Raw genomic sequence first — 12,807 nt, 5'->3', positions numbered from 1 at the left:
CTGTCTGGGTGTAAATGTGTCCTCTGTATTTACTAGAGGAGATTTTTCTTAAGAAGCCAATACTTAATGTGTCTGATGAGGAGGAGGTTCACAAAGAGCAGGATTGGTTTTGCCATAGAGTCCTTTCTCGTGCTCCAGTTGTCTGTGAACAAAAGGCCCCCCGTGAGTCACTCAGCACATGTTTATGCATTCTATCTACACATTGGTATTTGTGCACATTGACTTATATTAATAGAAGCATTCCATTCTGATGCTTCTGGTTACCTTTATGTCCGGTATTTCCCAGCTTTTTGCTTAGTCAGACTTGCCAGACTTTGCTCACTAAGCTTTTCAAAGCCCCAGTGCTTGGTAGTGTGAGCCTCCTGGAGAAGTCACCTGCTGGGTTCTTAACACAGATTGCTCTCCTTGTCCCTGCCTGTGCTCCAGTCTGTTGTCTTAGGATGAATTCTGGGAATCTGCTGCAGGACTTCTTCAGCAGAGGCTCTGAGACCTGCTGCCCAGCTTTCATTTTTAAGATTATATTGTTCATTTGAATTTTTTTTTTGTTTTTTGGTTTTTTTTTTTTGGTTTTTTCGAGACAGGGTTTCTCTGTATAGCTCTGGCTGTCCTGGAACTCACTCTGTAGACCAGGCTGGCCTCGAACTCAGAAATCCGCCTGCCTCTTGTCTCCCAAGTGCTGGGATTAAAGGCGTGTGCCACCACTGCCCGGCCGTTCATTTGAATTTTTTCCCTTTGGGATTAGGCTCCTGTGAACATTTTATTGGGAAATTTCAGTGGTGTTGAGAATGTTATTGTTAACTCCTGTCTGGACTTCTCACCTACCTGGGACAATTTTCAGCTATCAATCTTATTTATATAGCCTGTGCGTTTGGTTTTCTCTCCCACTTCTTCCCTCCCAGCCTCATCCCCTCCTTCATTTGTGGAGTATTTAAGACCTGACCTTACTTGCTGTGGTTTATACATATGTTTTCTACAACAAAAAAGACCATTAGGGCCGGTTCAGTGGGTGATGGTTCCTTTTGCTAAGCCTGGAAATCCAAGTTTGATCCTGTACCCACATTACCTACAAGGAGATATAGAGCCAACAAGACTAACAGCTTTAGCTGAGAATGAGCCATTTTTCTCAGTATTCCATGTCAAATGACCAAGAACTCAAGCAGAATTTGATTTGACAAATTCAGATTTGTCAGCAGAATATTCGTAATAGCAGATAGTCACAAAATACCCCATGCTTCTGTGACTCAGTTATGGAAAGAGAATCCATCACAGTGGTGGGAAAAGCTCCAATAGATCAGAAAATATTCCTGAAAGCATACATACAGGTATAAACAGGACAGAACTACAGCCTGTGTTGAGCATGGGTTTCTTCTTGGGTTGTCTCTTGTAGGCCACTCCAGTCATGAAAGGGTCAGAAGAATCAGGGTGTGTGCATGTGCATGTGATCAAAGAGAGCTTCCTGGAGCTGCTTCCTGACTTCTATTATGTGGGTCATTCTTTCCTTTACAGTGATTAGCACATACTCCTTTCTGGCCCTGGCATGACCTGGAGGTAAGAGCAGTTGGTTCACAGTATAACGATAGGGTTTCAGGACAGGGGTGACAAGTCTGTCAGGCTTCACAATCAGATCCTCAGAAAGTTCATGTGCTTAATTCTATAAATAATACAAAACACATTTCATTAAAATCATGCCATTCTGTAGCAGCTCATATTTGTGGCTTTGCCTTAAGTGCAATCAGTGCTTTTGTGTATTTTATCTCTGAAGTTTTCATAACTAAAAGCAATTCAATTCTGATGGTCACTGAGCGTGTCTGAGGACCTCATCACACTGCCTGTTATATTTTTGGATAAAATCCTGAAGTAACAGCAAAGCAGAGTGGTAGACAATAAAAAGCATTATTCCAGCCATTCTCAATTTGCATTTAAGGATGGAGTTCATTAGTTCATTAGTGTCAATGTCTGGTTGATCTGATTGGCAGGTGCAGAAAATGATGTAGGAGTCAGTAGCCATCTTATATATGCCGAAATAGGGGTCCTCACCAGCACAGTTCCTCTTGTTAGTAGGAAAGTGTAGGGTGTAGATATTCCCATGTTGGCTATGACATTAAATGAGTGAAATTATACAGATTGGTGGTGGCTGTGGCTGCTCCGTCTCCTGTCCCTCCCTCCCCTTCCCACTCTGTCCTTTGCCTTTCCCTCCCTTCCCTCCTTTCATTCCTCCTGGTTCCCTCCTCCTCCTTTTTCTCCTGTTCCTCATCTTCCTCTTGTTCTTACTCCTCTTCCTCTTGTTCCTCCCCTCCCTTCTTTAACCCTCTCCCCTCCCCTCCTCTACTTCTTCTTCTTACTCTTCCCTTTCATTTTGACAGGAGGTCTCACTGCTGCCCAACTCTTAGATGCAAAGAATCCTCCACTTTCCCTTCCACGTGCTTGGCTTGTAGAACTGTACACCACCACACCTGCCCAGTTCCTCCTAACTGTTCTGTCAGTTGACCCTGGTACTGCATCATGCTTGGGAGAGACATTCCTTGAGAACTTGGGAGTCATTTGAAAGGGAATGTTTTGATTATATTGCATCATTCTCAGTCACATTTTTACCTTGCTAATTCTGTCATGGCAGTGATCTCAGTGGGAATCACATTTTAAAATGAGAACTCCATGCTTGTTTTCTTTCTGTGCTGTAAGCTGGAAAGTGGAGCACACTTGACTCTTCCAGTGCTCCGTTCCCACTGCTTCAGATAGTGAGTCACAGTGTTTACTCTGTGAGAATGTAAGTGAGCACCACTAGTGAACATTGAACCATGAATGAAGTGACCGTTGATAGCTATTGGCAGTTTGCATGAATCTTACACAGGTACTAAGGTATACGTGGAAGTAACACATTTTAGTCCCCTGACTGCAAGGAATTAAAGTCAGAATGAAGCTTTGCTGTTCTGTGGTAAGTGCAGTACAAAGTTAGGAACTTTTTAGTTGTTAGAGCAAGGTTTGTGGTTGAGGCATTAAGCCTTGTTATCTGAAAACAGATATACAAAGTGCCTCCACCTTCTTTTTACCAGTTGAAGAAAGTCTTTTATTGTGGTTGAGGAAACACACATGCAACAGACACCCAGAGAAAAAGTGGGGGGACTCAGAAGCTGAGAAATCCAGCCTTATCCAGGCTTTATAGCTTCTGGAGTTTTTTTTCCCTAACAGGATTTGAAGAAAGTTAACCCTCATTGGCCCAGAACTATTTTATGACACAGTCCTTGGCTTATTGAGCCAGACCTCAGCAGGGAGTATGCTGGTGGGACACAAAAACACACAAGAGCTTGATTTTAAGCTACCAGGCTTTTGTCTCCTCCAGTCAGGAGGTTGAGTAAGAAGCTGGACATCTTGGAAATTCACCACGTTTATTACCTAGCCATAGCCCCTCTCCCTGTCTGTCTGCCTAACAGGGAGTCTGTCTAACTCCTATTTTCTCAATCCCCCATCTCAGAGATCACCCTACCTGCTTCTCAGACACTTGGGGGGTGAAGGCAGCTCTTAGCTGCTTCAAGCTGGCAAAGGGGCAAAGGTCAAGGGACAGTAGTCAAGTACCTCAGAGAATAAAACTTTACCAATGTGGATGTTGGTGATGCAGACCATTAGACAGCCATTGGCCAATGGTGTATATGTGTGGGGAACTTGTCATGTATGTAAAGTATCATCCTATAGAATTGGTGGTTCCCAAAAGAAATCTGAGGCGAGCCTCCAAAAGGATAGTCTGCCAGTTAAATCTGCAGAGAAAATCAGAAGAACAGGGTGCCCTCTTATGGCTCTATCTAGTACAAAGATTTTTGTGTTAGAAAGCAGGCTTGTTTGGGGATGGAAATGGTTATTTTTCTTTACCCACCTACACTCAAAGGACAAGTAAAATAATGAAAGAAGCCAACATAGTTTTTGTGCTTGCTATGTGAGGCTTGGTTTCAGGAGCCTGATATTTGTTGCTGACACTTAAATGTGCTCATCATTTAGAAGGCACTAGACTGTAGTTCCCTCTTTTCTGGGTTGAAGAGGTGCCTGTCTGGCCAGGCATCTGTCCAGGCATCTGGAGTGCTGATATTCACCCGTGTTCTGAGATTGTTCCGTGGTCATAGAGTAAGGATCTTGTGGTTTTCCGTTGACCTGTTTTCTAAGTGGACCATGTTCGGGTGGGCTGGACTTCTTCCTAAACCTCCACAGCCATCCTATTTATACTTTTTATGGAGAGTATTGGATACAGAGCAGGGTTGAGGGCCTTAGCTGGGATCTTCTGGGATGATCAAAAGCCATTTGCTAAAGCAGCCCTGGCTTTCTGGCTTGGCATTGCAGCTTAACACCTTGATGCTTACTTTGCTGTATGAGGACTAGTCGGCTTGCAAAGCTCTGCTCCAGCCTCTGGAATGCTTTTTTTTTTCCCCTCCCATATCCCCTGCCAAGATCTCCCTTCATGAGCATGTGATCCTGTTTAGACCTCCCTTGACTTGGGTGGGTCTCCTTGACAAACAGGCTGCCCAGTGCATTTTCCTGTGGTAAACTGCAGTAATCAGGAAGCAAAGTGACCTCTTCCTGTTATTGCCTTATGCTGATATCCATAAAGTGCAGTTGAGCAAGTAAGAGCAGAGTAGGTGCAGTGTGTGGAAGGAGCAGCAGAGACGGAGCGCCTCTTAGGATCAGTTGTTACATGGCTTTGGGCTCTCAGGTGTTCTTTGATTCTCAAGTTAAATGAATGGAGGGAGTTCATTTGCAGTGGGGGAAATCACACTTGCACACGGCACACTGGGCACTCTGGGTGGTGAAGGTGATTGGCATTTTGAATATGCCAGGAGATGGAAGAAGTACTGTAGGTAGTGAGTATAATTAATAGGAGTTTAAGCTGACATATACAGTGTTCATAATGCTTTTCTAGATGATGAGCTGAAGTCTGTCTGTGACAGTGTGTCACATTCTCCTCCTTAATTAATCTAATTGCCTTTCTTTTCCTCAGAGATGACGCACAGCAGTCTTGTCACTAGTGATGTAGTGGCTACTTAAGTACTGTTTGGAGCTAAATATTACCAAATGGCCATAATTGAGCTTGCTGTTCCTATCTGAGGGCTTTAATGAGAAACAAGTAGTTTTCTTACATCAGATTTATACAGAAATCAATCTCATCCTTTAAAAATTTTTTTTTTAATTTTGTTTTCATTTTGAGTCTGTTCAGCAGCTCTTGGCCTGGCTTTTAATATCTTTTTCTTCTCTCTGGTTTGCTCCATAGCTTGGTGATGTGATGGTTGATGTGGCAAGCAACATCATGTTGGCTGACGAGCGGGTCCTGTGGCTGGCCCAGAGAGAAGCAAAGGCCTGCAGTCGGATTGTCCAGTGCCTGCAGCGCATTGCCACACACCGCCTAGCCAGTGGGGCCCACGTGTACTCCACAGTAAGTACAACATTGTCATAGGCCCGCAGGAGGATTGGAGTATGGCCACTCCAACCTAGAAGGGCCTCATCTCTCTACCCTGTCATGGTGTCACTGTCTCCTGCTGAAGCACAAAGTGTCTTTCTCTAAAACCATTTGAGAAGTTAATTTTGCTTCTGAGTAACCTGTTTTCTCAGAAACTGGAAAATACTTTTGTGTTGTGGAATTCGAATGGCTGTCACTGTCTAATCCACTGAAATGAATTCTATAACAAAAATAAGAAATATTTGTATGGCTCTACTGGCGTGCCAGCCTCTGTCCATCCAAGGTAATTCTCAGTTCTGAGCCCCGAAGGATGTTTCAGGAGAATGTCTGATAGCTCGCCTCGGGGTTGATCTTAAAGCACTGAGCTGCTCTCCAGTATTTGGAAAGCAGTTAGTACAATTTAATAATCTCTCAGTTAAACAGTATTAAATTATGCTCATTCTAAGTTGAACTTGAAATTTCTCTGTGTATTGCTTACTTGTGTTCTAAAAATGTGATAAATAAATGTCTCACTCCCTGAGCTATCATACTCTGATCTGATTAATGGTTTTCAGCTCCTGACTATTACAGGGAAGTTGAGTGTTCTACAGTTCCTGAGGCTATTTTGATCATCCTGTGCATTATTGTACCTTTAGCTCAATTAAGATTAGAATTCTGTCCCCAAATAATTATGTAATTAGAGGCATAATGTAGCTGTTGTCTCACCGCTAAGTTCGTGGCAGTTTTGCTCTCCTGACTTGAGACCCACCTGTCTTTCAATAGCCTCCCCAACTGCTTACACCTGCTTCCATCTCAGAGCCTCCCATATTACTTAGCTGCACCTCATGGGTCCTTCTGCCATAGAAGGGCATAATAAAAGTGATGGTGCATGAGTGAAGGCCATTTCAGCATGCAAAACAGGCTCCAAGAGTTATACATCTGCTTATACAGCTGCCTCCCTTATTCCTGAGAAAGTATTCTAAGATCCCTAGTGCATGCCTGAAGCGATGGGTAGTCAAGAGCTCTGCATACGCCATTTTATCCTCTATGTTCATACCTGCCAAGCTCAGCTTATAAATCAGGCACAATGAGAGATTGATAACACCTAATGATACTGTGGACCGATTATAACAGTGAAGAAAGTTATTTATGAGTATTGTAACTGGAAATTTCCATTTAGTACTTTTAAGATGATGGTTGACCATGGCTATCTGAGCCTGGAGGAAGTAAACCAAGAAAGGGGTGGGGGTTGGATTAATAAGTCAAGATGGTGTATAAAGAAGAATATGAAGACGAGGGCTTCCCCAAGGAAGTTTCATGCAACAATTGTGGTGGATATGATGTTTCAGAAACTACTGGATTTTTGTGCATTATTATCCAGCAATTATTTGCAGTGTATATTATTAGTTTGTGTGTGTAATTAATGCTGATTTCACAGGGTTAGTGCGTGAAGCAAACGCTAATGCATACATAATAATCCTGACAACAAGGTGAGTCACCATGGTTTTTTTAGATGTACAGTTAATCCTGCCACTTTGGCAGGTTTGAAAGTGAAACTGTCACCTTTTCTCTTCCTGTGCCTCCCCTGGCATGGTTGGCTAGTGGGAGACATGCAGGGGGTCCTCCAGGGTACAGACATAGTGGCTTGTGGATTGATAGGTTGTACATCTTAGCGATCCCCTAAGTTCAGATAACCTTTGAATTCCTTCAGAGCTGGAGGGTCGGCAGGTGCCATCTGTTTTAGGCAATTATCCTGGCCTAATTTACTACTTAACTCAGTTTATTTTCTGCCATTTGGATCAGCATCTGCCTTGCCTTTTTTTGGTGGGGGGGGGAAATCAGCTTTAGAATGAGTCTGCAGATTTTTGTTTTTTCTTTTTTTTTTTCTATGAATTCAGTGCAGAGAGCCTGCTTGTTCTCCACATGAAGAGACAGTGTGGGTGGTCTGAGTGTTACCAGGATTCCCTCCTCTTCTTTCTGCATTCATTCTGCGCATGTGGGAGAGTCTACAGATTTGTTTTCATAGCTCATTGTGTGAATAAAAAACTTCAAATTTTAGTTTATTAGCTGTAAGATATTTTTCAAATTATTTTTATTATTTTTTTTCTCTGTAATGCCTATGTTCAAACCTATGGCCTCACGTATGTTAAGCAAATGCTCTATTATGAGTTATAGTGCCTGTTCTCAGGTTACTATTACTTTTAATTTCTTTATATAATTAAATATCACATCATTCCTCCCTCTTCCCACCTGCCCCTTCCTTGTCTGTCTCCAAGAATCTTTCCTATTCACAGCCTTCTTCACTTCTTTAAGGTGTGTGTGTGTGTGTATGTGTGTGGTGTTCAAGAAGTCCTGGAACACCCCCCTCAGCCTGCATTCTAAATCTTCCATAACTCCCGTTTGGTTGACTTTTGCAGTATTCACCCAATATTGCTCTGGAAGCTTATGTCATCAAGGCTGCTGGCTTCACAGGGATGACCTGCTCCGTGTTCCAGAAAGTGGCTGCCTCCGACCGCGCAGGTCTTTCTGACTATGGGCGGAGGGACCCAGATGGGAACCTGGACAAGCAGCTGAGCTTCAAATGCAATGTTTCCAGTACCTTCTCAAGCCTGGCCCTGAAGGTGCGCTGTCCTCTCCGGTTATTTAAAGTTATCTTTGCTTAAGTTTGAATACTCAGTCTAGCTTTACACAGAAATCTTGCTAAAGTGTGTGTGTTTTAAGCTTTTTATTGGTTCTTTGTGAATGTCATATCATGTACCTCAGTCCTACTTCTCTTCCCTCCCCTTGTACTCACCCTCCTCCCTCATAGCGTGTAACCTCTTTCCAGCAGAGGAAAAACAGTCTTATTGTGGAAGCTGTAGTGTGTCACAGTGTGTCCCATGGTACACCTTTTGTTCACACTTCTTTGCTTACAAATGTTCATTGCAATGATTCATTGGTCTGGTATGAGGTCTCTGGCTTCTGCCATTGAGGATCAGTATTGGATCCTCACTGGGACACCTCTCAGATATGGTGTTGTTGCCCTGTGTAATGAAGATCCTGTAGTTTTGGATCTGTAGGATAGGCTCCTTCATGTACTCCAACAGTTTATAGATGGGGTAGATGTAGGGGTGGGCCAATTCAAAGCCCTGGATCTGGGCCTGAGACATATCTGAGATGGTCAGCCCACTGGCTCCTCTCCCACACTCATGTGCTTAGGGACAGCTCACCTACAACCCCCATATCCAGGACCAGCTCTTTTGCTGTCCTGACCTCATGAGGGCCAACTCTCTCAACTGCAGCTGGCAAAAGGGAGGGGAGTGGATCTCTTCCTGACACTGCCACCAAACGGTGGGTCTTCTGTTTTGTTGTTTTTTTCATGTATGTCTTTTTAAAGGGTGTGGTGAGAAGCTTTGGAATATGGTGCTGTTGTCTTAAAGGAGACTCTGACAGAGGTAGAACATGCGGACTTCACAGCCACACACGTTTTGCCTCATACTGCCTTTCTCTCACTTGGACATATCAAAACCTACTGTTTTTCTGATTGCCATGGTATAAAGGCAGATGAATTAATATTGTTTATCAAAATATTTTCTTTCATATAAGAGTTTTCTTTTGGTTTTTAAGACATTAAAGCATTTTCATGAGCCTTAGAATTATTGTCGGCTCTTGGGTATGCCTACAGTGACTACAGAAATCAGCCTTGATGTATGTCAAATTTTGGAAAAGAAGTGTCAATATGAGACATGTATTTTTAAAAAAAATGTGTCAAAATTTGCAGTGTATATTTTTTAAAAATATGGTTTTTGTAATTGTCTTTTGATCAATGAAAAAAAGAAGCTTATTTGCACACTTTCAGAGCAAATAAGCCTCACCACATTGAAGGAGAGCACTGGAAACAGAATGCAGGCCGCTCTGGACCCACGGCTCTGCATTTCACTCAGCTCTGTCGTGTTCTCTGTGACTTTTCGCTATAAGAAGGCCGCCAAATAATTGATCACAGAGGTGCTCTGATATGAGGAAGGTACCTAATGTGTCCACTCAGAGGATAGATGCTCTGATGCCCTTCATAAGGAGAGCTCGGTGTGCTGAGTGAGACTGTCTCAAGTGGGCCAGAGCTTCTGATGTTTTTACTCAGTACTCTGTGCTCAGAGGCAAATTGGCCAGATTGACCTGCTACTGTTGGCCTGATGGTAGTACATGATAACACAGCCCACCACTTGTAGTCCAATTTACCTGGAGAGCAGCATGCAGAGCACATTTGAGATAGGCATGTGTTTCTGAGGAGGGCTTGAGATTTATGGCTTACAGTTGGTAGAAAGGGGCGGAAGTGATGTTACCCCACATTTCCTGAGTTTCTCAGCCTGCCCCTGTGTCAGAACACTCCCAGCCAAGTGAGGGTATCACATGATCACTCTGGGATCCTTTTAAGATCAACCTGTACCTAGAGAACAAGGCACTCTGTCATTATTCCTATTCTGTGGCTGGTTATGGTGAAACAGGGTTGGGAGGGACATGTTCTTCACAATGCAGAATTAGATGGTTGGATGTCAGTAGTAGAAAATGCACTTCAGCTTTGTCACTCTAACAGGAGACTTTCCTCACCCCTAAAAATTGAGGCTGGGCAATTGTTTTGTTCCTTCTTTAAAAACTGCTTCAAAAGTATGCTAACTAGATTACTTGAACTAATGCAGTCATTCAGTGCATCCTCCTTCAGTATGGACACCCATTAGCACCTGAGTTGAACCTGTATAAAAGATACCTTTACACTTGCTGACAGGCATCTGGTGTGGCTGTTCCCTGGGAGGTTCTACTAGAACCTTACCAATAAAGATGCAGTTGTTTGCAGTCAACCATCAGACTGAGCTCAGGGGAAGCTGGGGGAAGGAATGGAGGAGCGAAGGGGGATTGCAACCCCATAGAAAGAAAAATGTCAGCTGCGCAGACTACCCAGAGCTCCGAGGGACTAGACCACTAACCAAGGAGTGTACAGGAGGGATCCATGGCTCCAGATACATATGTAGCCGAGGATGGCCTTGTCTGATATCAATGGAAGGGAAGGCTCTTGGTCCTGTGGAGGTTTGATCCCCATAGGGGGATGCTGGAGCAGTGGGGCAAGAGTGGGTGGGTGGGTGAGGAAGCACCCTCATAGAGGCAAATGGGAAGAGGGAGAAAGAGGATGAGATGTGCGGGTGTGGAGGGGTAACTGAGAAGTGGGATATCATTTGAGATGTAAAGGAATGAAATGATAAATAAATAAAAAAAATTTTTAAAGATGCCTTTACATAGCAGAAGGTATCTGGCTTGTTTGCTTCTTGCATATTTGGGTTTGTTATTGTGCATCATGCTGTCACTCTAGCTAGATTTATACTTTGCCATGCTGATTTTCCTGGGTTGTAGTATAGACTCATCTTTATTAAACAATTTTTGGTTGAAAATAATGCTGTTGAGAATACAGGGAATATACTTGAGATCCTGTATGTTCTAGCTGAACAACACACAAGCTGTGGAGTCTTGACATCCACACTGTGGCCTCATGGCCAGTGAGGACCCGTGCTTGCTGCTGCTGCCCAGTATTACAAGAGAGTGCCCACTGTTTGCTGTCATAGTTATGTGTAGGGGCTACAACGATCATGAGAGGCAGTTCAGCTTCTGCAGATTGAATCCGAAACCTGGCCTCAGTCAGCTTCACATTAAGAGTTTTGGGTGCCTGAAGGTACAGCAGGCAAAGCTGTTGTAATATTTACTTCCCCAATGATTCCTTTTGCTGTTGATACCACAATTTAGGAAGGTTCATATGAGAGAGCACTGTCTATTGCCAGTGGACAACAGGGCTGTGAGAAGTCAGCTAGTGTTTTGAGTAACTAAGAGTCAACTGTTTATAATTGACTAGAACCAGTTATCCTTGAACATCCCACATGTCTCTCATCCCAGACACCTGGGGCTTTATCCCAGCTGAAGCCCTCACCATTTCCCACCCAGTCCTTAAGTGCCTTCACTCTTCCAACCTTGGTTGGTTCCTGCCCTTTCTCGAGTGCTTAAGCTCTTCCCTGCTTGGAAGACACTCTGTTGCTCTCTCCCCTGGGGCTCTGTGCAGACTGCTGCTTCTTTTCCTTTTTCACACAATTAGTCCCTGTTAATCCCAACATGCTTTGTTCATTTGCTGGAATAGTTACAAGTCTTCTGATGGTGCATTGGTTCTTCAGGGTCATGTGATCTGACTGTGGTCTCTGTAGCCTGCATTCCTTGTATTCTCCTTCCCTATTACCCAGTTGTATATACAGAGACCAGGGTCTCCCACTCTCAGACTCTCCATTCCATGCTATTGACAGGGGTTCATGAGATGGTACCAAACTTAAACTGTTTTGAAAAGATGAAAGGAGGTATCTATGTTGACATTTACAACAATGCTTTCTCAGGGTTAGCTTTATTCTTAGTACATTGTAGCACTTTCTTGTCTAAGTTATGAATTTTGATAGCAAGAACCTGATCTTGTCTTTGGGGACCACACAGGGCCAAACACAAAATAACCTAATCTCTAAAAACTGTTGAATGAAATTAACAGTTAAATGTTCTTAACAAGGAAAATCAGTTGAAAGTGAATCCTGAAAGCACCCCACCCTCATTATCTGTAGCAAGTAAAGAAGCAAGAGGTGGCTAACTATCTAGTTACAGACAAGAAAGTGCCTTAGGAGGTGGCTAACTATCTAGTTACAGACAAGAAAGTGCCTTAGGAGGTGGCTAACTATCTAGTTACAGACAAGAAAGTGCCTTGGGAGGTGGCTAACTATCTAGTTACAGACAAGAAAGTGCCTTAGGAGGTGGTTAACTATCTAGTTACAGACAAGAAAGTGCCTTAGGAGGTGGTTAACTATCTAGTTACAGACAAGAAAGTGCCTTGGGACATGCCACCTTTTTACAATTGCATGAAGAAATAAATTGGTATTTTGTTGTTTTGAATTCAGTGATTTTTAACTCATCCTGACTTTACTGTTAGAATTTTATAAAAGTTAAAAAAATATTGTCTAAAATTTGAATATTACTTTTGGAGGAAGGCCATATTATTTCGTGAGATACTAACATCTAATGTGCTTTCAGACTTGAGTATCATACATGTATCATGCTTCTTTTTTAGTAATTTGCCATGGATGATACTGAAATGCTCATGATAACATGCCTTTCATATGTGTTCATGTTTTACCTGTTTGTATAGTGAAACAAAACTGCAGATGTTAGAGCATGCGGTTCTGGCTTATTGCTAAGTCAGCATTATTTTCTTCCTGGCCCCTGTCCTCTGTCCTCCCACTGCCAGAGCAGTTGTAATCATAGCACCTACAGCTCGGCAGCCTCCACGCCCCTCCTGGCCACATTTCCCTCCATCCTTTGTCACAGAGGTCATTGGAAGTGTTCTGAAG

At 43.1% G+C, this 12,807-nt stretch overlaps 1 protein-coding gene across 1 annotated transcript in view; it reads left to right on the top strand.

The window, feature by feature from the left end:
* Positions 1 to 12,807, top strand: part of Adgra3 (adhesion G protein-coupled receptor A3) — a 97,804-nt gene that overhangs the window by 61,938 nt on the left and 23,059 nt on the right. Inside the window, exons 11-12 of the mRNA XM_031342237.1 lie at positions 5,249 to 5,410; positions 7,831 to 8,034. Of these exons, the coding sequence (XP_031198097.1) occupies positions 5,249 to 5,410; positions 7,831 to 8,034 (366 nt within the window). The remainder of the gene's footprint in view (positions 1 to 5,248; positions 5,411 to 7,830; positions 8,035 to 12,807) is intronic.

The sequence above is a fragment of the Mastomys coucha genome, unplaced genomic scaffold (assembly GCF_008632895.1).
Source record: "Mastomys coucha isolate ucsf_1 unplaced genomic scaffold, UCSF_Mcou_1 pScaffold22, whole genome shotgun sequence".
Taxonomy (NCBI): domain Eukaryota; kingdom Metazoa; phylum Chordata; class Mammalia; order Rodentia; family Muridae; genus Mastomys; species Mastomys coucha.
This window is presented reverse-complemented; position numbering and strand designations above follow the sequence as displayed.